We start from the raw sequence: 25,842 nt of genomic DNA on the forward strand, positions 1-25,842 counted from the left end.
TTAGAAAAATTCAATAATTTAAACAAAACTATCTGATCTAAGGATACAAATGTTTATCATTTTTTTCAATTTTTTAACAACATTATTTACTAATAAATAATTAATTTTCGGAGGTCAGGTTAATTGTTTTATAACCTGTAGATCCTGAGCTTTAGTTTGCAACTTCGTTGATATATTTCTGTCAATTTAAACAAAAGTTATTGTCAAAAATGTTTGGACGAGTATACTCGGCTTTGTGCATACGGTAACACATCCGTTTGGACGAGTATACTCGGCTTTATACCCAGGAGGGTTAAGTTAAGTTTGCAATAAATCAAATTTATCACAGTTGTACGATATAGGAAAAACCTCTTTGAGTATTTAAAAAAAATTATTAAAATCGGTTATGTTTTGTGTTGTCGGCAGATTTTCGGTCTTTTTTTCCCACTGTGCGCCTTTCGTAATGAAAACATAATTTGCTATAGTTATCGTGCATATCTAAAGTGACGGGTTTGACAAATCTCACTTTTTTTATTAATAATTAAATAATTGTTAATTAATTTAACATAAGCAATGTCTAACCATTATTCACCCAATATCCACCCAGCTGGGTGGATATTGTTCTAATAAACTGAGATATCAAAGTGAAAAATTCATTTGCCTCGTGCAGATATTCGTCAATCTGACCTGAATGAATTAAAGAACGGCTGAAAAAGGGCTTTTTCTGTAGCTCCAACCAGATATAGTATTTCATGCAGTTTTGGGGTTTCCTGAAATGGATTCTGCCATGGCCAGTTCAAAATTTCTGCACGGCATGAATAGGATATTCCTACTGAAAATAAATTTGAATAAACTTTTACAAAGGGGTATTTGAAGAAACATTTATTAATGTTTGCATATTTAAATTAAAAAATTTATTTTTAAATCTCCCTTCGACGCTAAATTTAAAAGTCACAAATTTTTCTCTCCCGCAGTTTATCCCGAGGTCCTTAAGTATGCGAGGTCCTGTGCGATCGCACACCCACAGCTACGCCACTGTGTAGAAATACAAGCTACTTAATTTTAAACAATTTCTACTGTTGCAACAAATAATAAATGAACTTTTAAGTAGAATCAGACAGTTATAAACATTTTAAATATACAATTCTTATGTTTTTTGTTATATAAAATTTAAATAACATTTTTTTACAGGGTAATGATGAATCATGCTTATCAATATTAAATAATTTCTACAACGATGGCCTCAAATGGCATGATGTGGCCTGTCATCACGTGAAACCTTTCGTTTGTGAAGATAGTGAAGAGCTTTTAAATTTCGTTGCATCTAGAAATCCTGGAATTCGTTTATAGATGTCGAAAATTACAATCTTATGAAAATTTGTAATGTGTATATGCTAAGAAAATACTGTAATTGAAAAGAAAAATAATTTTAACAAATTCAAGTTAATCTTCGTTAAGCACTGTCTTCAAGAATTCGAACAATTCGAAATTAATTACCTGAAATATATTAAATTGTTTAATGGAGTAACCAAGAAAAGAAAACAACTCTTATTCCAAGTTAATTCTGATGTAGAAACCACATCCAATTTTATTTGTTATTCAATATGCATTTAGGGGCTTTTGATGATGAAAATCCCTTATTTACATATTTTTTTATTTATATGTATGAAGAATATTGTAGATTGTCAATTAAACTTCATTAAAACAAATTTATTTGCATTTAAATAAGAAACAATGTTTATTTAGATAGGCTAATAAGTTTATATAAATAATAATACATTATTATAAAGAAAGAAATGTGAACTTGATAAAGAAACACATATATTGTACAGTTATAAAAAAATGATTTAATACAGATTTTTATTTTGTATAAAATTTTCATACAAATATTTTATTGACAAATAAACATGAATTTTAAAAACTAATCTTCCATTAACTGTCAGATTCATTTAACAAATTCTCTGTTTCATTATATTTTGCAGATAATTCAGCTTGCGATTGTGTAGAAGTGTCATGTTTCAAAACTTCACGCAATGCCATTGTCGCGTACGTAGAAGGCGGAAGTGTCATTTTCACAATTAAAGCACTAAATTTACCACCTGAAAAAATTTTACAAATTATGATTTATACATAGGCAAATTTTTAAATTAAAATCGTAAATTTATTCTTACAAAAGTTCATATTCATATAATAACTTAAAATAAAATTTTATGCCAGAGATTAATCGGAAGAAATACCTAATGATACCTATTCAATTAAATACAGTAAAACCGAGAACGTATTGGCCTTATATTAATTAGTAAAAAGTAACTAATTTTTAGTAGAAAACAACTAATTAAACAGTCAATATTAAATAATTATTTGTAAAAAAATTTATACTCAAAATTTTGGTATACATAAATCTACTTATTTTTCATTCATGTAACATAACGTAAAAATTAGATTTACTAATTAATTAGTCATTTTTGACTAAAAATTTATCATTACTGTTAATAATTCATTTAATAAATGAATCGGCGCTGTTGAATTAGTGAATAGTGACTAATTCATATTTAGAGAGATGCGCATTTTCGTTATACTGCTTTCTTCACTATTGGGTTCCGGACCCAATGTTAGGCCCTACAATGAACAAAGTAGTTTTCTTAAATGAGACCACAAATTTTCAGTATGAAATTCGTAATCCCCATGAAATTCTGCGTTCAGAAATGTGGTATAAGTGCCCCAAATATTGGGCCCAACATTTTTCTAGAGATAAATAAATTTTAAAAAATCACATCTTGCGGAGTGTTTGGATAGAAAACTAATATTCAAATTGGGCACGGATACCAATGTAAGATTCCTCGGCCCAATGTGAGGCCCATAGTAGAGAAAGTAATTTTTAAAAAATGAAACCTACTAATTTCAAATATCAAATTTGTGATCGCTATGAAATTTTTCGTGCAGACATGTGTTACTAGTTCCCAAAATATTGGGCCCAATCCCAAATATTTGGGACAACAACATTTAGAAAAATGTTGGAACCAATATCTGGAATTGGGCCCAATATTTTGGGTGTTTTTACCACAAGTCTAAACCCAGAATTTTATAACGATTACGAAATGGATACTGAATATTAGTGGCTTTTATTTAAGAAAACTAATTTTATTACTGTGGGCCTCACAATATTACATTGTGCTCCGTGGCCAGTTTGACACAACTGATTCAAAAACATCAAACAATCATATGGCTAAAACACAAATACGATGGAAGTTACAATACCAGCAATATATTACAGACGATCTACTCATGATTATGGCAGTATTACGAATTCATTTTTTCAGTGTATAATTTTGTCCTTTTACTTACTTTTGTGTTTGCAATTTCCGTTTAAGAAACAATGTACTAATTTAACCCTATTTCAACCCCCTCCCTGGCCAATGATACCTTCCATGTTTACTTTAGAATTTCTTCTTCTACCAGCTGTTATAAATTTCTGATCAACGCCTTCCCTAGAAGTGCAAGGTGCTTTCTAACGATGCACCCTAACGCTGCTATCACATTATCATCTTGCATAAGGTTACGTTTTAATTTTTTTCTCAAAAACCCATGGCGATCACAAAATGAAACTTACAGGACACGTTCAGCACATTTGTCCTAACATTTAGAAAAATTTTGAAAAAATTTAAAGGTGCCGTTTTTTCAAAAATGGATTTTTAATTTTTGAAATTTTCAGAAAAAATTTATTTTTCACTTTTTTTGTGTGTTAATTTTAATCAAAAATACACTTCAAGCGAAAGAATTTTTTTTTGAAAATTTAAAATTGGTTAAGTAGAACCAACGTTACTTTAAAAAAAAGTGAAAAAATTTTCAAAATGCCATATTTTCGTTATTTTTAAAAATTTTGAAAAAATATTTGGTGAAGATGTTATTCACTACTAAAGTAATGAATTCACAAAAGTACAGCCAAATCCCATTTAATAAAAAAAATTAGTGTGATGAACTGACGTGGAATCCACCTATTATCACATTAAATAACAAAAACTAAATTCAGGATGGCGAGCAACCGGGAATAGACAGGGAATTTTAAAAGTCTGGAAAAGACAGAGAATCTTGTCAGAAATCAAGGAATTTTTAAAAAATATTTTTTCACATCTAAACAACTTTTCATACGATAGAAAAACACGGGGTTGTACTCATTCTTCTGCAACTGCCCAATAGTGATGTCAAATGAAAATATGAAAAACTTCACCGGTAGGAGCATTGATTTAATAACTTACATTTTGAAGAAAATATTGGTTCTAAAAGTCTTCACAGTGAGCGCGCTAGTTCACAGATTTCATTATTTATTATTCCAGTCAATGACACTCTGCTTCTTACTTAAAAACTATCTGCTATTGGTGTAAATGTTTAAAAAGAAAAAGGTGAACGCAGATTATGCAAAAAACACAAACATGAGATAGAGCCGTTATATATGAATCATAATAAATTATCAAATTTCTTCACTATAAAGAACTAGTACTATTTTATACTAAGGTTATATGTTGAGAAAGAATATTCATATAAAGACGAAGCTGAAGTACGCAACGTTTATATAAACGATTTTTAAAGAAATAATTTTTTACAATGAAAAATTCTATAATTTTTTGCCTAAAAAATATTTCTTGTAGTTTTCATTAATGAACAAATTATACAAAAAATATTTTTTAGGCAAAAAATTATAGAATTTTTCATTTTAAAAAATTATTTCTTTAAAAATCGTTTATATAAACGTTGCGTACTTCAGCTTCGTCTTTATATGAATATTCTTTCTCAACATATAACCTTAGTATAAAATAGTACTAGTTCTTTATAGTGAAGAAATTTGATAATTTATTATGATTTGTATTTAATTTTTGTTTGCGTAATTTTATTATAATTAGAAATACTCGAATTTTGTTACGACCAGGTTGTTAATATAATGTATAATTATTTCTAAACTTATTTAAATGAATGAACTGCATTTTCTCCATATTAAATCGGTAAGCGAGATACAGGTTAGGAATATTTTTTTATTATTTTATAGGCTTAAAGTGTTATTTAAATATGACTCAAGATAAATTAACTGTGTTCCAAGTTCAGTGGCTAATAAATCCACAGTTTAAACCATAGCTGGCAAAAGCTGAAAATAGTATATTTGAAGCAAAATGTACCAAATGTCCAAAAATAATTAATTTAAGTAACATTGGAAGAAGAGTCTTAACCCTTTCGCTGTGAGGAGCAAAATGTTAAATGTGGGTCCAAAATGTTAAGAAAATTTTTTACTACCAAAATTTTTGAAACTGTGTGAACTATGGTTTTTGGGGTCGCTGATTACGAATCTGATGTTAGTTATTCAAAATGGCGGATCCAATATGGCAGACATGTTCTTCAGAATCCGGGGATTTTTGCTCGAAACAAATTACTCGTAGGTTTTCAAGGTCGCTGATTACGAATCTGATATTAGTTTTTCAAAATTCAAAATGGGGGATCCAATATGGCGAACATATTTTTCTAAATTCTGTTTCTCTGTCCAATCAAAACAAATAACTTTCAATGAATTTTAAATATATATTAGTTTTTAAAATTTACAAAAGTGTAGTTTATGATAATGAAACTATTTTATGGAAAAGTGGATTGATGTAAAATATAGAAACAAAAGACGAGCGCTTAGATGACAAAAACATATTGTTTCTCGGTCTTATAAAATCAAATGATGGTTAATAAGTAGCTCTTCATATTGGACCAACCATTTTGAATTTTGGTAAATTCAATATTAATATTCGAATTCAGTGACTCCGAAAACCTTTGAGTAACAAGTTTTAAGTAAATTCTAATGATTTTTCATTTTCCTTTACGCCAAATTTAGATTCAGCGTACAAAATACGTTATATAACGTCAGTGTGATGTATATCTACTAACTTTTGTTTTTTAAAAGTTTTTTGTAAGTACGTGTATAGACGTATCTAACAGTGAGGGCCCACTTTGAAAAGTACGTCTATAGACGTACCTTACAGTCAAGGGGTTAACTAGTCATATAAAATGTGAGAAACACAAAAAACAATGAGTGCTACAGATTCCATAAATACACTACCATATTTTCTTCACGATAAACGCCAACAACTGGTCAATGTTTCCTTAACTAATTCTACTTTCATCGATGAAAATTCTGTTACAAAAAATCTTGAAATACAAAATGACCAAAAAGAAAATTTGCCGTTGACTTCTCAGCCTTTACAGACACTTACAGGGGAAAAAATTAATTCTACGCCCTGTTGAAAATTCCGACCTCGTTTACGACGTCGTATTCTAAGTAGTTTGCGACGTAGTAAACGACGTAGTAAACGACGTAGTAAACGAAGTAGTAAACGACGTCGTAAATGAAAGCGGAATTTGGGATAGCAAACTACGTCGTTTACTACGTCGTTTACTACGTCGTTTACGATGTCGTTTACTACGTCGTTTACGATGTCGTTTACTACGTCGTTTACTACGTCGTTTACGATGTTGCAAAAATTATTTTAATATTATTTATTTAGTAATTTAGTAAGTCCAATATCCAATATTAAAAATTTTAATAATAATTTAAAAAATCAATAATTTAAAAAAAAATTTATTTTTATTATTTTTTTATAGTTATTATTATTATTTTATTTTTAATATTTAAATTAAAATAAAAAAATGGTCATCAAAATATTAGTGAAACCATTTCTTCCAAAAAAGAATTTGTCTCAAATCCAATAAAGGAGAGACATCGGGCAGAAAAAAATTTCGACAAAAAAAAAATTTTCGATCACTGCTTATATACCAATCTAAAGGCACCTCAACTGCGAGAAACAGTTATGATGTTCGCCCTCCCTGTGGCGTTGAGCGAACTTAAGTCCAGAGCTGAGCCATCAGCGCAGCGCGGAAACATTTGAAAAATTTGATTTTATTAGATATTTTATTTTATTTTAAATATGACAAATAATTAACTTAATAAATAATTAATGTCATAAATAATTATTAATAACATAATGTCATACTTAATAATTCGTTAATTAATTATTTTTAACGAAAATTTGACAAAAACAAAATTTGTTGGCCAAAAAAAATATTACCATTAAAAAATAATTTTTTTGTTAAAATTTCGTAGTAAAAAAAATTTTTTCAAGACAATTATTTGTGACCTAAAAAAATATCACGATGAGAATATAATTAACAAAAAAAATTACTCGTAGCACAGAAAAAATTTCACCATGAGAAAATAATTTTTTTTAAATTTTATTTGTAAAAAATTTATTGGTAGCTCAAAAAAAATATCACGATGAGAAAATAATTTTTTGTCAAATTTTCTCTGTAAATAAATTAATTAACTAAATAACGTACCGTAAAACGGGGTTATTTCGCTCATTGCGGGTAAATTCGCTCACCCACTTTTATGCTTTATTTCAGCTTTAAAATAAAGTTTAATACATTTATTACCAGGTTAAATTTTCGTAATAAAAAAATTAATTAATTTATTATTAAGCTAACTAGCAAAATTAAACGCGCGCAAGCGCGCCAAATTGAGGATTTAATTATTTGTTATAAAGAAATTAAAGATTAATATTATTAATAATAATTTAATTTATTAGAATATTATAACATATTAAATGATAATAATGAAAATTATATGTTTACAGGCCTCGGATTATACGACTTTTTCCGACTTTTTTCAAAAATACGACTTTTATCAACTTATTTTAATAAAATGCGACTTGTTTTTTACATTTGAAAAGAAAATGTAAATAAAATACATTTTTTTTGGTATAAAATGTAGATCTTCTTCAGATCTTCTTCAATTCAATTATTTAACAAATTTTGAACTAAAATGATTCTTCACTAAATTAATTATTTTTAATAATTTTAATGAAATACATCACAAATTCAATTATATCAAAATTATTTTTCAATTAAAATTTTTATGAAATTTAACAATTGTTTATAATTTAAAAAAAAATATCACAATAAAATTGAATTATTTTTTAAAAATTTCAATTCAAGATAAACTAAAATTCAATTATTACCCGAAATTTTAATTCAAAATCAATTAAAATTCAATAATTATCCAAAATTTTCAATTTAAAATTTAATTATTTACCAAGTTTTCAATTTAAAATGAAATAAAATTCAATTATTTTCTAAAATTTCTATTCAAAATTAATTATCCAAATTTTCAATCAAAAATGAACTTAAATTAAATTATTATAAAAAATTTCAAGTAAAATTCAAGTATTTCCCAAAATTTTTAATTCAAAATGAACTGAAGTACAATTATTTTCCAAATTTAAAATCAAAATTAAATTTCATTATTCTCAAAAATTTTAATTCAAAATTAATTGAATTTTCAATAATTTGAATTTAAAAGCATCTAAAATTTCTAAAATTTTCCATCGAAATTTTTTTTTTTTGAAATTTAATAATTTCAATTATAACTCTAAGGAAATTTAATTATTTTTAACTATTTTAATAATATTCTTTGAAAATTCAACTATGTGAAACCATTTTTCAATTAAAAATGATTTTCAAATTATTGTATTTTGTCCGCATTTTCTAATAAATTTTTAGTGAAATCATCTAAAATTTTAATTACAAAACACTTAAAGTTTCAATTAATTTCAAAAATCTCAATTTTAAATCTTTGAAAATTCAATTAAATTTAAAAAATGTTTTCCAAAAATTGTTTGATAAATTATTTTTAGATCTGTAAAATTTAATAATTGTTTGAAAATTAACTATATCTTTTGAAATTTAATTATTTCTAAAAATTTCAACTTTAACCCTTCGAAAAGGATTATTATTAAAAAAAAATTTTTATTTAAAAATCTGTAAAATATTTTTGTTAAAATGAAAAACAAATCCACTTTTTTTTGGAATATAAATCGACTAAAACGACTGTTTTGTGTCTTTAAGTTGATTCGAGGCCTGTGTTTTTATAATTAATATTTAATAGGTAATCGTTGGCCCCTGGTACCTTAAAAATAAATTTTTTTCAAATTACTATCTTGTACGAAATTTCCTGGCGCATCTTTTTTCTCATTATAAATTTTTTGTATTTGTATACAATTTTTGAATCAATATACAACTTTAAAAAAATTTTCGTTGGTAAACGTTGTGTACTTCAGCTTCGTGAATTGAATTTTCGAATTTGGAATTTTAAAGAAACTTATTCCGAAATTTGGAAACACAATTATACAACTTTGGCAAAAATGAGAAAAAGAATTGTCAAAATTTGACACGTCATAAGATTACTATATTCAAAAAAATACGTGAAATCAGAAAAGGCCAACTTCAAGTTAGGACAGAAAGACAGACCAAACATTTTATTATTATATAATTATTTAATTAATTTTTTTTACAGAGAAATTTTGACAAATAAAATTATTTTCTCATCGTGATATTTTATTTGGGCCACAAATAATTTTTTTATTGAGAAAATTTTAAAATAAGTAAATTTCTCATCGTAATATTTTTTTGTGCTACGTATAATTTTTTTGTTAAATTTTTTTACAGAGAAATTTTTACAACAAAATTATTTTTCATCGTGATTTTTTTTAAAAACACGAATTTTTTTTTTCAAAGAAAATTTGAAAAAAAATTATTATTTTATCATTGTGATATTCTTTTGTGCTACGAATAAATTTTTGGTAAATTTTCGTAGTAAAAAAAATCAACGATTTATTACGGTATTTAGTGAATTAATTGTTTTTAAGAGAAAATTTGACAAAAAAGTTATTTTCTTATCGTGATATAATTTTTTTAGGCCACAAAATATTTTTTTTACAGAGAAAATTTAAAGATAATTAAATTTCTCATCTTGATATTATTTTTGTTCTACAAATATTTTTTTGTTACATTTTCGTAGTAAAAAATTAAGTAACTATAATAATTACCGTAAAACAGGGTTATTTCGCTCAGTGCGGGTAAAGTCGCTCACCCATTTTTTTGCTTTAAATTTGATTAAAAACTAAAATTTAGTATTTCTATTAACAAATTTAACATTTTTACCTGCTAATAAAGGTATTAAACTTTATTTTAAAGCTGAAATAAAGCATAAAAGTGGGTGAGCGAATTTACCCGCAATGAGCGAAATAACCCCGTTTTACGGTACGTTATTTAGTTAATTAATTTATTTACAGAGAAAATTTGACAAAAAATTATTTTCTCATCGTGATATTTTTTTTGAGCTACCAATAAATTTTTTACAAATAAAATTTAAAAAAAATTATTTTCTCATGGTGAAATTTTTTCTGTGCTACGAGTAATTTTTTTTGTTAATTATATTCTCATCGTGATATTTTTTTAGGTCACAAATAATTGTCTTGAAAAAATTTTTTTTACTACGAAATTTTAACAAAAAAATTATTTTTTAATGGTAATATTTTTTTTGGCCAACAAATTTTGTTTTTGTCAAATTTTCGTTAAAAATAATTAATTAACGAATTATTAAGTATGACATTATGTTATTAATAATTATTTATGACATTAATTATTTATTAAGTTAATTATTTGTCATATTTAAAATAAAATAAAATATCTAATAAAATCAAATTTTTCAAATGTTTCCGCGCTGCGCTGATGGCTCAGCTCTGGACTTAAGTTCGCTCAACGCCACAGGGAGGGCGAACATCATAACTGTTTCTCGCAGTTGAGGTGCCTTTAGATTGGTATATAAGCAGTGATCGAAAATTTTTTTTTTGTCGAAATTTTTTTCTGCCCGATGTCTCTCCTTTATTGGATTTGAGACAAATTCTTTTTTGGAAGAAATGGTTTCACTAATATTTTGATGACCATTTTTTTATTTTAATTTAAATATTAAAAATAAAATAATAATAATAACTATAAAAAAATAATAAAAATAAATTTTTTTTTAAATTATTGATTTTTTAAATTATTATTAAAATTTTTAATATTGGATATTGGACTTACTAAATTACTAAATAAATAATATTAAAATAATTTTTGCAACATCGTAAACGACGTAGTAAACGACGTAGTAAACGACATCGTAAACGACGTAGTAAACGACATCGTAAACGACGTAGTAAACGACGTAGTAAACGACGTAGTTTGCTATCCCAAATTCCGCTTTCATTTACGACGTCGTTTACTACTTCGTTTACTACGTCGTTTACTACGTCGTTTACTACGTCGCAAACTACTTAGAATACGACGTCGTAAACGAGGTCGGAATTTTCAACAGGGACTAGAAGACTTCAGGAATTCCTATTTAAAAATGATGTTACTAGAGCAGAAGTATTGTAAGTAATCGAATGTGTCATGACTCATAAATCATTGCGTTCAGGTGGACGAGATGTAAAGCTCTTTTCTAATATGTTCACTGATAGTAAAATAGCAGACAAAATGCAATTACAGCGAGATAAGATTCGATATACAATTGTGTTCGGCTTGGCACCATATTTTAAAAACGAATTATTTCATAAAGTAATGGAATGTTAAATGTTCGATTTTGGTTAAAAAGTAGTGGAGAAGTTAAAACACGATTCCGCACATCAGCATTTTTAAAACGTAGTAGAGCCTCTGGCTTGATAGCTACATTTTTAGAAGGAATTTCTCCGCTTTTGTCCCAAAAAAATACTGCAAATTTCGATAGACGGCCAAAATATCAACTTAAAGTTTCTTAAGGTATTAGTCGCGCGCCGGCTCTAACCAAAAGTTTGTCTTGAGTCTGACTCAGTCTGTGCTTAGCAAGAGGTATAGTTCTGAGTCAAACTTTTTGAAGGGTACAGGTAACTTCCACTCAGAGCGCCGCGTTATCGCACGTGTAGAACTAAAGTTTTGATCGCGGCAACGTCGCAATCTGAATATTATTAAAAAAAATTCAAATATGCTTCTTTAAAAGCTATTTTTGAATTATTTATGATTAATAATTATGTATATAAATGCTTAAACTTTTTAAAAGTATGAGACTTACTAAGAATAATTAATAATTAAAGATGTGAATATTATTAAAAAAAATTCAAGTATGCTTCTTTGAAAACTAATTTTTAGTTATTTATAATTAATATTTACATCAATAATGTATTATAAATTGGTTTATAAAGTAAAAAATAAATATTTCATCAAAAAATGTTTTTATTTCTTAACTGTTGAAATATAACCAACCAATTTAACGTTTCTCATTCTTATTTTTCTTAAAATATATGATTTAATTAAAAAAATTAAGAATTATTTAATACTAATCTATGTTGTGAAATTTTAAATATATTATTTTTTTATTCTACTCTATGAGATATTCCTACTTTCTAACTGTGTACTTTGCATGATTTTGAATTTTGTATGCATTCGCGCGCTACAGCGTTGCCAAGTTTACTGCTTTCCAGCAGTGGAACTTCATATAATTTAAAATTTTGTTAACTTTCTCCTAATATATTTATAGTTTGGTACGGTCAAAAAATTTCAGTTTTTTTGTATGCATTCGTTTCATGAGAATGTATTATGTGGTAGTTTTATTTTAAAATCTGACGACTGGTTTTCATTTAAATAATTATAAAGCAAATTCCTTACATGCATTAGGTGCTCCGTCCATGTAAAAAGTATCAACTTTGAAATGATATTTTAAAGCTTAGGAACGGTCAAAATCGATGGGATTGGTCTTATTTTGTAGATAATTATGTCAGAAACACTCATGCAAAATTTAAAAAATATCTGACGAAAATGATTTTACGCGACTAATACCTTAAAGATATAAAATGCCACATCGAAAGTGACACAAATGAGTGGACAAATGACACAAATGCATTAAGGAAACAGGATGGGATTTAAAGCAATTGTTGAGAGCTCTGTACAATTTCTTTAAGAATGTTCCATCTCGACGACAAATTTTTATTGAAATTACTAACAGTCACTTATTTACACTCAAATTCTATTCTGTTCGATGGCTGAATAATAATAATGTTGCTCAGCAACCTTTAGAAATACTTCCTCACATTATTAAGTACGTTTCAGAAATTAAAAAGTCTTTGAACCCGCCAACTTGTAATAGCTTTAGTATTATTGAAAAGTTTTGTCAAGACCCTTTGCTTCCCGTTAAATTAACATTTTTCAAGTCATTTTCTCAAGATGTAGAACCTTTTCTGACTGAATTTTAGTCAAATTACCCCTTGCACCTTTTTTGTGCAACGCTCTCTCTAGTCTCATGTGTAATGAAATGGAACGGTTTATAAAGTCTGAAGTAATGAGGAAAGCAACCTCAGTTCTTGACGTAGATGTAAATGACGGCAAAAATCTATTAACAGCTCACCTTGGTATAGGCACTAAAACTGTTCTAAATAAAATAAAAAAATGCCCTCGTCTAGAAATTCTTAAAAAATTTTTGTTGAATGTCTCAACATTTAGATCATTTTCGGACACAAATTTTTAATGATATTTAACCTAGCGATAATATACGAAATTTTATGCGAATGATAAGTGTTCTTTCTTATGGAAATGCCAATGACGATATTCATATTCTTTATTCTTTAAGTCTTTGTTTTCATTTTATATATTCGTAGAATTTGTTTAATTATATTAATTCGTAGAATTGTTATTGGTGATTAGTCCTATAGCGGCTTGAGGTAAAAGAATTCTTTTCATCTTAGCGCGGTTAGATGCTTTTCTAAACAATTACTATCTTATCGCCAAATATTATATTCTTTCGGGATGGAGAGCATTGTAATATGATCTGCCAAAATTGGAAAATGTTTTGGATTTCGAAAATAATCTTATGGAATGTTCGAATCACAAAGAAGCGGAAGTATATTTTACACTGATATGTCAATTTAAATATTGATTATCAGCATGACTTAATTTCATTAGATTGTGAGAAAAGAATTTTTGATTTAAAATGTTTATTTAATATATTTCTTTCTAGGAATTATTTTCACCAATTTACCCTTTTATCAACATAACTAATCTTAAAAAATAGTATAAAAGGAAGTTATTTTTGTCTATATTAATCAGTTGCAAATAAAAATATTGGGTGGTATAGTGGAGAAGTGCATGTTTTAAACAAAAAATTATTTTTAAATAACAAAAAGTAAAATAATGGATTCAATAAATTTTAAAAAACTCATTAACATTATGGAAAATGCTTATATAGTAGTGAAGAATATTAAAAGTAAAAGAAGATTATTATTTGAATCGGAAAAGTGGATTAAATTGGGAGAGAGAAACATTCGTCTGTTAAATAAAATTTTGAAAGCTAAATCGATAACAATAAACAAAAGGAAAAGAATTTTAACAATTGTGGGAATTTTAGAAACCATAAGTGAAAAATTTAAAGAAATCCAAAAACATGGTGGTGGAAATAAGGGGAAAGAAGAGAGAAGAATAAAGTGGAAAAATTTAGAGTCAGTATTTGCAAAAAGAATTAGAACAGGAACAATTGTTAATTTAAAGCATAAAAATTTATTTAATTTTTTAGAAGAGTCGAAAGTTTTAATAAAATCTCGTATAAAAAATTTCCTGAATAAAAATAGTAGCCTAAAAGTAAATTTCGTGTTAATAGGTAGTTTTACAACTGTAGAAGGCGGTGAAAATATAGAAGATAAAAAATCCTTTAATACAAAAAATCATGTTATAAATCTGTCCTCAGACATTGATACAATTCTTAATGAAATAAGTGAATATATGAGGCAAAATTCCTGAAATGTCCGAACAAAAAATTAAAAGTTCTCGAATTTAATCCATACTTTTCTAAAATGTTGTTATTGTTGGTGAAAGTCTAAAAATCAATTATTATTGAATTTAATAAAATAGTTTTTGAATTACAACGTTTTTAATTTTTGACTTTTGAAAAAAAAAAAAATTTGTTCGATGTACAATATTTATAAGTAGAATGCATAAAAGTTAACATATATATGAGGCACTCCACGTCAAGTGATCCGGGTCTAAATTTTAATTACCTGGGATCAGGTTTAAAGTTTGCTTAAACTTTAGTTCTACTAGATACAACTTCAAGTACCAAAGATTATTAATTTATTTAAACAATTGTAAAAAGTGGAGGGAGTCAAAGTTTTAATTTTTTGCTCTACATCGTATATTTCAAAAATCTGCAATTCCTTTAAAACATAACAAAAGAATGTTTATTATATATGAATTGTTTGCATTTTTTACGCACTTTCTAATAGTATAAACAATTTTTCGAAAAAAAATTTTTTTGACCTTGAAAAAATAAAATTAAAAATAAAATTTTGATTTTTGAAAAAAGACATCTTTTTTAAACTTTTTTATTTTTTTTCATAAAGTTAAGATAATTTCCAAAAAAAATATATATAGGGCAAAAAGTGGGACGAGAACTTTTAAAGGGTCAAATTTAGCGATGATTTCTGCGGTGCGACATTGTCGTGCCCTGACAGTGTTTGCTTAGTTTTGATATAGTTCTTTCTGCATCCGCTAGGTGTCGACAAGAATGTATATGAAATTCTCTTGCTGGTGAGATTGAAACTAATAAGTATAAGTATAGAAGACTAAGAAAACCAATTATTTTAAAATCAAGAGTCTTCTATACTTATACTTATTAGTTTCAATCTCACCAGCAAGAAAATTTCATATACATTCTTGTCGACACCTAGCGGATGCAGAAAGAACTATATCAAAACTAAGCAAACACTGTCAGGGCACGACAATGTCGCACCGCAGAAATCATCGCTAAATTTGACCCTTTAAAAGTTCTCGTCCCACTTTTTGCCCTATATATTTTTTTTTGGAAATTATCTTAACTTTATGAAAAAAAAATAAAAAAGTTAAAAAAAGATGTCTTTTTTTCAAAAATCAAAATTTTATTTTTAATTTTATTTTTTCAAGGTCAAAAAAATTTTTTTTCGAAAAATTGTTTATACCATTAGAAAGTGCGTAAAAAATGCAAAAAAATTCATATATAATAAACATTCTTTTGTTATGTTTTAAAGGAATTGCAGATTTTTGAAATATACGATGTAGAGCAAAAAATTAAAACTTTGACTCCCTCCACTTTTTACAATTGTTTAAATAAATTAATAATCTTTGGTACTTGAAGTTGTATCTAGTAGGACTAAAGTTTAAGCAAACTTTAAACCTGATCCCAGGTAATTAAAATTTAGACCCGGATCACTTGACGTGGAGTGCCTCATATAATGATTTTTAAAGCTTTTTTGATAGGCTACACGCTGTTAATAAAATTTTTTTTTAAACAACATTTGACCTTGAAATTCAAGGTCAAAATGTTAATTTACGTTTATCTCAAAATCGGATTTTTTAAAATTATTTTGAACTATCTCAATGGAAAGCTTGACTATTTTCCTACAAATCATGTAATTTTTAGAGTGGGATCTTTTAAAGTTTTTGAGATATTAATTAATTAATTAATGTTTATAACAAATGAAATATTTTACAAACAAATAAAGTTACCGTAATTCTAAAGTTAGCAATTGAAACTTAACGTAATTCCGCATCCAACGAGCCTTGTATGAAGTAGTTTGGATAAGTAGATTGTTTATATACAATTAGGTAACATTGCAATTGTTTATTAACAATCTACTTATCCAAAATACTTCATATAGGGCTCGTTGGATGTGGAATTAGCTTAACTTTCAATTGGTTAGTTTAGATTTACGATAACTTTATTTGTTTGTAAGATATTTCATTTTTTATTGTTATTTAACTAAAATTGAACAAAAATACTTCATATAGGGCTTTTGGATGCTTGTTGTTAGTAAAAAATAAAATATCTCACAAACAAATAAAGTTATGGTAATGCTGAACTTACCAATTGAAAGTTAAGGTAATTCCGCATCCAACGAGCCCTATATGAAGTATTTAGGATAAGTAGATTGTTAATAAACAATTGCAATGTTAACTAATTGTTTATTAACAATCTACTTATCCAAACTACTTCATACAAGGCTCGTTGGATGCGGAATTACGTTAAGTTTCAATTGCTAACTTCAGAATTACGGTAACTTTATTTGTTTGTAAAATATTTCATTTGTTATAAACATTAATTAATTAATTAATATCTCAAAAACTTTAAAAGATCCCACTCTAAAAATTACATGATTTGTAGGAAAATAGTCAAGCTTTCCATTGAGATAGTTCAAAATAATTTTAAAAAATCCGATTTTGAGATAAACGTAAATTAACATTTTGACCTTGAATTTCAAGGTCAAATGTTATTTAAAAAAAAATTTTATTAACAACGTGTAGCCCATCAAAAAAGCTTTAAAAATCATTATATATATGTTAACTTTTATGCATTCTACTTATAAATATTGTACATCGAAAAAAAATTTTTTTTTCAAAAGTCAAAAATTAAAAACGTTGTAATTCAAAAACTATTTTATTAAATTCAATAATAATTGATTTTTAGACTTTCACCAACAATAACAACATTTTAGAAAAGTATGGATTAAATTCGAGAACTTTTAATTTTTTGTTCGGACATTTCAGGAATTTTGCCTCATATACTTAAAGAAGTTGAGGAATTTTCCGAGAAAAAATCAGGCTGGTCATTAAAAGAGATTTTAAATTTAATGGTAAATATTAACAGATACGCGCCAATTCAAGTAGGTTGTTCTGAAAATATAAATTTTCCGAAATTTATCATAGACAAGCATGCTGTTGTAAATATAAAAAATACTGATGATTATTGCTTTCTTTGGTCAGTAATGGCAGCTTTGTTTCCTGTAAAAGATAATGCAAATTTGACTACTTCTTATCCAGATTTTAGGAACGTTTTGAAATATGACGGAATAAACTTTCCTATAAAATTAAAAGATATTCCTAAATTTGAAAAATTAAATAGTTTGAAAATAAATGTCTATGGATTAGAAAGAGTTGATAAAAATAAAGAAGAGATTGTTCCTTTTTATGTAAGTGAAAGTTCGTCTAAAAAAATACAATTCATTTACTAATGTTAAAAAAATCAGTCAATTTATCTGCAATAAATAAAAGTGACATAAATAATTTTACAAGTACTTATCATTTCACATGGATACGTAATTTGTCACGTTGGGTAAAATCACAAATTACAAAACATCATGGTCGAACATGGTTATGTGACAGATGTTTATGTCATTTTATGTCTGAAAATTCATTTATTAAACATAGAACCGATTGTATGAATTTAAATAAATGTAAGGTTATTTTACCGTCAGAAAATGAAAACGAGACTGTTTTAAAATTTAAAAATTTTCGATATAAAGAAAAAGTACCATTTGCATTGTACGCTGATATTGAAAGTCTTTTGGAACCTGTCAATGATAATAATAATTTAATTTCTGGAGCATATAGGAAACATATAGCTCACAGTGTTGCATTTTACTTCAAATGCGATTTTGATGATTCTTTATCGATATTTGAAACTTACCGCGGGGTTGATTGTATTTCATGGTTCATTAAAAAATTAATAAATATTGCCGATTTAGTTGAATCTTATTTAAAAAAAATAGTTCCAATGGAAACATTAACTTTTCAACAAGACTTAGAATTCAGAACTTCAAAAATTTGTCATATTTGTGAAAATTTATTTAAAGATGATCACATAAAACACCGTAATCATGATCACTTTACCGGAAAATATAGAGGTGCAGCTCATCAGCATTGTAATGTAAATTATCAAAATTCTCATTCAATTCCAGCATTAAAACAAATAACATTTAAAGATTATAAAGATACACTTTTATTTTATAAGAACTTAACAAAAAAACAATATTCAATTCTCAGTAAAAAACATGATATTTACACGGTAGAACAGAAAAAGGAAGCTTTGAATTGGTATGATGATAAAAGGGTACTTTTACCCAAAAATACCGATACCATTCCTTGGGGGTATAATGAAAATAAAAATTTTTTTTTTAAAAATGCAAATTTTAATCTAGAAAATAAATTCTTGTAAAAAGTGTGAGTATTCGCACTCTTATTCTCTCTTTCTCTTTACCTTAATTCGTAATCATCTTAATCTCTCATACCCATATTAAACAATTAGGTGGACTCATCTTATTAGAGTAGTATGTGTTATCTAATCTGCTCTCTCGTTCTAATACATATTGTTTTGTCTTCGTTTGCGAATTCCAAAACAATGGGGCTGTGTATAAAAAGGAGACCCCATTAAAGAGGCTTCATTCAAAAAAATCAATCAAAAGATCAGCATCAAAGAAGTGAAGTGAAGTGCTGTGATTTTTACTTCATTTATTGAAAAAAGTGAGTTAATAATTAATTTTTATTATAATTAAATTTAATAAAATAAATTTTATTAAAATTATATTTTATATTATTATATTAATTATTAATTAATATATTAATATATTAAATTTTTAGAAAATTCATTTTCAACAATTAAATTTTTTTCAAAATTTCATTTTTACAATTTAAATTTGTTCTAAATATTATTTTTACAATTTATTTTTACAATTAAATTTTTTTTTTAATTTTTGAATTTATTTTTACAATTAAAATTTTTTCTAAATTTTATTTTTACAATTTTTAAAAATTTATTTTTAGAATTAAAATTTTTTTTAAATTTATTTTTACAATTAAAATTTTTTAAAATTTATTTTTACCCTTAAATTTTTTAAAAATTTATTTTGCAATTAAAAGTTTAAAAAATTTTTATTTTACAATTAAATTTTTTTTAAATTTATTGTTTAAAATTAAATTATTATACTAATTGATTATACTTAATTAACAATAAATTTTTTTTTGCAGTTTAAAAAATCTTTGAAAAATGGCAGGAGGATATAACACCTTTAATATTACCATTCAAGCCCCCAGGAGGTGGCTACTTGACAGCAGCATTGATCAATTTAAGGAATTGTGCATTACGGGACTTACAATCAGGGCAAGGGACATTTTTAATCATATGTCCAGCAGATCAGATCCTGTCTTCCTCTGCTTTAATGATGTTAGGGGAAAAGTCCATTGGTGTGCCAATGGGTATTGGATTCGTCATCATGGATTAAACTTTGATGAAATAATTGTAAGTAACGATATTTTAATAAAATAAATTTAACTGAATTGTGAGTTTCGAAAAGGGCTCTACTTAAAAAAGCATAAGTGTCATTTTCTCATAACAATTGACAGTGAAAATGATTCTTACACTTTTCAGAGTTAAGCCCTTTTCGAAATTCATCATTCAATTAGTATTTTTGTTTTTAATAAAATATGTTTTAACTATGAAAATTTTATTGAATTTATTTATATAATTTATTGAAATTTTTATATTATATTATAGATATAATATAATATAATAAATAATAATATATGTTATAATATTATATATATTATATAATATAATATAATAATAATAAAAAAATATAATAATAATTTTTCATTTTATTTGTGTTGCAGGATAATGAGAATTATGCAGGATTTATTCTGCAATTTGACATACCCCACGAGTGGCTGTCAAATTGCATTGACTTGGCAGCCCTACTAGATTTTTGCATACTTGCTGCCGGTGTACGCCGATACAATTTATTTAATGATTCTCCCTTAATGGGGGACCAATATTTTCTGGAGCACCAAGGAATCGTAGTCGAAATAAAGGAAGTGGAGGACTTTAAAATTCTTCTATTGAAGAGGCCGGACATCCCTACATTATTCTCCCTCCAATTCGATTTTGACATCATTAACTGTCCAGAGGAAGAGTCCCATAAAAAATGGGGATGAGGGGGAGCCTTCTGGTCTACTTCAAATAGATTTTGGGCTACCCATCGAAGAGGAGTCCCAAGAAAATGATGAGAAGGCGTCCCAGGAAAATGGTGTAGAGGGGGAAATATTGGTAAATGGAGGAGGAGAGGGGGAGATCCAGGAAAATGCTGTGGTGGTGGGGCAAGAAGTAGAGCAGGATTCTGGAATAGAAGAGGATGCCGTTGAAGGCCGGTCCAATAATGATAATGAAGACGAGCCTTTAGATTTATCATTAAAAAAACAAAATTAATTATTTAAAAACTTAACTATTTCAACATTTTTAAAAACTATTTTTTTATAAAACATAATATAAAAAGTAAAATAATAAAAAAAAGCTTGTCTTTTTAATGCTTGTTTCATTTTAATATCCCTACTTTCCTGTATTTTTTCACAAGTTTTTGATAATATATCTTTGAATTCTTTTGATAATATATATAGAGATATCAGAAATAACTGCAAATTTTGAAAAATACGTTTAAAAAAAATAAAATTATCATTACGTTTTATATGAAAATAAAATTTTGTTTTTGTAAAATATCTTAATTTTCAAGTTTCTATTAAAGAAAATTTTTTTATAATAATAAGAATAATAATAATAATAATTTTATTAAAAAAAATGAAATAAAAATTTAAAAAATTTAATTATAGAAAATAGAAATAAAAGAATTTTTTTTAACTACAGTTTTATTTCAACAATTGAGGGTTCACATACAATAAGGGGACGCGCAGGATTGTTGTTAGCCCCTCGCGCAGCCGCAGAATCGCTGTACGCGGGAACTTTCACTTTCATGCGTATCCCCTTATTGCATATAAACCCTCTACTAGATGTGATACTTTGTATCTATGAGGATAATTCCTAAAAAAAAGTAATCATAAATCTTTTAATTCTTTTGCCTTAATAAATTAATAATGGTTAGAATAATTTTTTAGTGAAAAAAAATTATTCAATTAAATAACTTAATTTTTTTATAAAAAGTCGTAAATAGAAAAAAAATGCTTAAATATGTTACTAAAAAATATTTTGTTTATTTTTCAAATAATTACATTTAAAAACATTTATTAATTACAAAACTAATATTTTAAATTAATACAATTTTGTAGAGCTCAAAAAAAGTTTTTGTTTTTAATCAAATCTTCAGAAGATGGTTTATATACAAAGATAAGAGGCCTGCCACATCTGGCCTGTCGTACAGGGCACTTGCTGTATATTCCACATCTGGTATATTTGTCACAGCTTCTAGAGTAGCACATAACTGACCTGCGTCAAATTCCTTGCAAGGTCAAGTGTATACTATTGAGATACTTTTTATTGCTATAATTCATTCTTATTTTGAGAATTATACAATATTTTATAATAATAATATTAAATAATAATAATATTAAATAATAATAATAATAAATTCAATTATTATTAAAAATATTATATTTTTACAATGTTTAATTAATTAATTAACTAATAATAAATTTTCAAATTTACACAATTTTTTTCACAATTCGGCTTATTGGTTTATATTCAACAATTCTATCATGCAATATTAAACAATAAGCTGAAGTGTTTGTCGGAAAATTTTCATTTGATTCAAATTCCAAACGAATGTCAACTGGTCCACTTTTTAATGACTCATTTTGCTTGGAACAATCTATTACAACTAAAGGAGCGTATCTCAAAAATTCCTTTTTCGTTAAAATTGGTTGAGATTCTTTATTATAATAAGACGCTTCGAAATTATTAAACATTTCATATAAAGTAGAATACTGATTTTTATCAATGTTAAGATTCATATTACCGTAGGGATAACATTGTGAATTTAAAAACAACTTTACATCAGATAATTTACAATGATCAAAATAACTTGAATTTAGAGCAGTATTACTTTCTCCGTTTCTTTGAAAACCTAAAACAATAAACCTAGGTTTTTCTAATTGACTTGAATTGACTTCAATATATTTTAGTAATTTAAATTTTCGTGCATCTGACAATTTTATATATGGCAACAGCCATTCAAGATTTTCAATTACAACTTTAAATTCTTCGAGAGGTGCTTCTTGTAAAACTGCATTTGAATCAGTTCTAGATCTAATTAAAATAAGCTCATGTTTAATAATGATTAATAGTGATTAATAGAATTAATAATGATTTTTTGGTAATCTTCAGCGAAACCAAAAATCATATTTAACGCTATACACACATCAAAATAAGCATCATCATTAGTTAATTTTGCTTCGTCAGAAAGTTCCATCCAACCAACATTTTCGAGAAATTTGCTCTGACTAGCATCGAAAGAAACATAATTTTTCATAAGACTAAAAAGGCCGACATTTTTATTTTTATTAATCTCTACACTATTTAATTTATACTTTGCTTCCTCAAATAAATTACAAATGCCATTAGATACTCATTTTGTGCAAGCTAAAGCTGTTCCGACAGGTTTCACAACTTTTCCGGTTACATGAAGCGAACTTTTGCTTGGAAGAAGGCAATGATCCTGATTTTGCACAGTGATTCTTATTTCGTCACTATTATTGTACGTTGATGATGTATATGGTTGCTGCGCATGTACCTCATAGTTAGCAATAGATTCATCAAAGATGATTGGTGAATCAATATTTAAAATTTCCCCTTCCATAACAAAAAACTATTCGCCTAAATACAAATACACAAATACAAGTAAAAATTCTTTTTATCCTCTTTTTTTCACGATTTTGAAGCCTAGACTTTTTAGTAACTGTAGATTTTGTGGTGTTAGCCGTCTCAGAACTCGTCGTTGACTGATTTTCTTTTGCCATGGTGTGTTATTTTCATAACCAAAACCAATTTTTCTTCTGTTACCAAAAATCCCCATTATTATTATCCCCATCATGTTACAATCCCCATTATTTTAAAGACTTTAAGTGAAGTCTAATTGTTATCGTCTCTCCACGAAAATTAACCAACTGTCCGTCTTGATCAACAATTTTTAACTGAATATGGTCTATTGTCTTTACTGCAACTGGTAGATAAATGACGTGATTTGGTACTTCTACTATCTTATATCCTGGTGGCACAACAGGAAAAAATTCATGAATTGTATGCACTTTTTCCCCGTTTATATATGCTCCTGTAGTTATGTTACATTCTACTCTTAAAGAATTTATTTTAATAATTGATACTGGTTGATCAGATTCATGATATTCCTGAGCTTTTAATTTGCGCGGAGAAAATCCTAGCAAACTGCCTATAGAGTCGTTTGGTTCAAAATTAATTTCTTTATCGCAATAAATTGTACATGTTAAAGTATTATTATTGGGTTTAATTCTAAAAAAATACCTTTTTTTTAAATTAAATGCAACGCTTGATCAATGTCACTAATTTCATAACTTCCTGTAGGAATAATAAATTCTTCTTTGCCTACATAAATTTTATTTTTTCCAATATCAATGTTAGGAATAGAATTGAATGTTAAAAATTCGACAAGACCGAGCGCATAATTTTTTAATGGTGATAAGTCAATGGGTAGAAAGAATTGAGATTCTAAGATTGAAGAATTTCCTGATAATGTTAATATCAGTGAATCGTCCATGATGAAATCAAACTATTAACGAAATTGAAATTTCAAATTATTTGTCTTTTATATGTATAGAATACATATCAGGAAAATTTAACTGATTAAATAAAAATTTAAGACATAAATGTCCACAGACAAATGTGTCATAATTTTGATATTTTTTATAATTAAACTTTATGCTACCAGCACCGAAATATTCAATAAGATCTAAAGGTGGTCGAAGATTGCCGAAGCTATCGAAATAAATAATTCCATTTTTATTCTTTTTATAAGCACACCAATGTGTACCCCGACCATCTTTATCATCTAAATTTATAATTGCTGATTCACACTTTCTAGGGGCGCTTACAGGTAGTTCATTTCGCATGAAAATTCCTCTAAAATATGGAATTTTCAGCAGCTTTGCAAATTTAAGTAAATCTAAATCTGTAAGGGCTCGGTAAAGGTAGCTTCATTTTCAGTTTTTTGACTTGCAACCTAATCCTTTTTTAAATGAAAGCCCTAATCCTGTCCTATATGGTTTCAAGTAAAGCCCTTTTCCTAAGGCAATCGACTCCATTGTTTTATTATGACGTTTACTTTCTTCAAGTTGACGTTTTGCAGCGCTTGCATCATTTACAGCTTTCGCAATTCCAGCTGCCCCTCCTGCCAATGCCCCTGTAGCACTTAAACCCGCAAACAAAGGAATAAGAAAAGGTAAAACGCCCCCAACTTTAGAGGGTATTGGTAAAATTCGAGGCTTATTTATATTACGCTTGCCATCAGCACTTTCTACTGCTACACGTGCATCTTGCAAAGCAGATTTGATAGTAGATTGTGCATTTGTACCTAATTTCATTGCATCTTTAGCTACAGTTATAATTTTTCGCAATGTTGATTTTTTCATTCTATTTTTCCGCTTTTTCTTTATATTTTTTTTCTCGCCTTAATTCCCATTCCAAGTTTAGATTTTAGCTTCATTGCATTTGTTATTGCGTAAGCTGCAGTTTTTTCACCAACACCAGCGTCTCTAGCAAAGACACGATTCCAAGCTTTTTCTGCAAGAACTTTATCGGCTGCGTTTCGTACTTCTATATTTTCCCTATTTTGCGAGTAAGCAATATCGTGATCTTTACAAGCTGCGTCAAGAGAATTAATTCCTGGATCGCCTCGCGCAACTCTTTTTGCTACTTTTGTCCCTGGACCACAATATTGGTAGCCAGGAATATTAAATTCTACTGGTAAATTATTTATCAATTTATTTAGACAACCTTTTCCTCGTCTCACCCTTCTAGAGGTTTGCTTATTACTAGTCTGTTTTTTATGAATTAGCATGTTTATATTCCTTGTACGAAGAAAACTTTTTCAATACTAATTTTAAAAAGTATAAAACCAAGGTATTTATACGAATTATTAGCAGTTGATTACGAATGTTCAAACGTGTCGGATTATCTTCACGCACAGACCAGCATACAACAAACACAAACAAGCATACAACAAACACAAACAATGCAAATCTCATTTGAAAATTCTTAGCAATCAAAAAGTACAAATTTTCAAAGTTAAGAATCGTCAAATGTTTGAAAGTACAACCTACTTTATTGTCAGCTTTTCATGAACTGACGTTTATACTATAAAAGTATTGCATTTATATTTT

At 27.0% G+C, this 25,842-nt stretch overlaps 3 protein-coding genes across 11 annotated transcripts in view; 2 read left to right on the plus strand and 1 right to left on the minus strand.

Annotated features, from left to right (window-relative positions):
• LOC127287893 (uncharacterized) overlaps positions 1 to 1,688 on the plus strand; it is a 157,979-nt gene extending 156,291 nt beyond the window's left edge. For both annotated transcript variants that reach the window (XM_051315048.1, XM_051315049.1), the window contains exon 5: positions 1,171 to 1,688. In XM_051315048.1, coding sequence (XP_051171005.1) covers positions 1,171 to 1,329 — 159 coding nt within the window. In that variant the 3' untranslated portion in view covers positions 1,330 to 1,688. The remainder of the gene's footprint in view (positions 1 to 1,170) is intronic.
• A 95-nt stretch (positions 1,689 to 1,783) lies between these two features.
• LOC127287886 (pseudouridylate synthase 7 homolog) overlaps positions 1,784 to 25,842 on the minus strand; it is a 757,063-nt gene continuing 733,004 nt past the window's right edge. For all 7 annotated transcript variants that reach the window (XM_051315038.1, XM_051315030.1, XM_051315035.1 and 4 more), the window contains one exon: positions 1,784 to 2,078. In XM_051315038.1, coding sequence (XP_051170995.1) covers positions 1,912 to 2,078 — 167 coding nt within the window. In that variant the 3' untranslated portion in view covers positions 1,784 to 1,911. The remainder of the gene's footprint in view (positions 2,079 to 25,842) is intronic.
• LOC127287894 (uncharacterized) lies at positions 17,931 to 20,841 on the plus strand. Of its 2 annotated transcripts, XM_051315050.1 has the most exons (3): positions 17,931 to 19,173; positions 19,678 to 19,948; positions 20,320 to 20,840. In XM_051315050.1, the coding sequence occupies exons 2-3, from the start codon at positions 19,697 to 19,699 to the stop codon at positions 20,638 to 20,640; spliced, it is 573 nt and encodes a 190-aa protein (XP_051171007.1). In that variant the 5' UTR covers positions 17,931 to 19,173; positions 19,678 to 19,696; the 3' UTR covers positions 20,641 to 20,840. The 2 variants fall into 2 exon arrangements, with proteins under 2 accessions (XP_051171007.1, XP_051171008.1); XM_051315051.1 differs by lacking the exon at positions 17,931 to 19,173 and having other exon boundaries at positions 19,648 to 19,948; positions 20,320 to 20,841.

Source organism: Leptopilina boulardi, unplaced genomic scaffold (assembly GCF_019393585.1).
Source record: "Leptopilina boulardi isolate dan_hultmark-lab unplaced genomic scaffold, ZJU_Lbou_2.1 LbouV2_377, whole genome shotgun sequence".
Lineage (NCBI taxonomy): Eukaryota > Metazoa > Arthropoda > Insecta > Hymenoptera > Figitidae > Leptopilina > Leptopilina boulardi.

Excerpts from the sequence above, each read along its gene's own strand:
- LOC127287894 (XM_051315050.1), top strand. The coding sequence starts at position 19,697 with ATGGCAGGAGGATATAACACCTTTAATATTACCATTCAAGCCCCCAGG. Across the intron at positions 19,949-20,319 it reads TAAACTTTGATGAAATAATT|GATAATGAGAATTATGCAGG; the intron begins GTAAGTAACGAT and ends TTTGTGTTGCAG.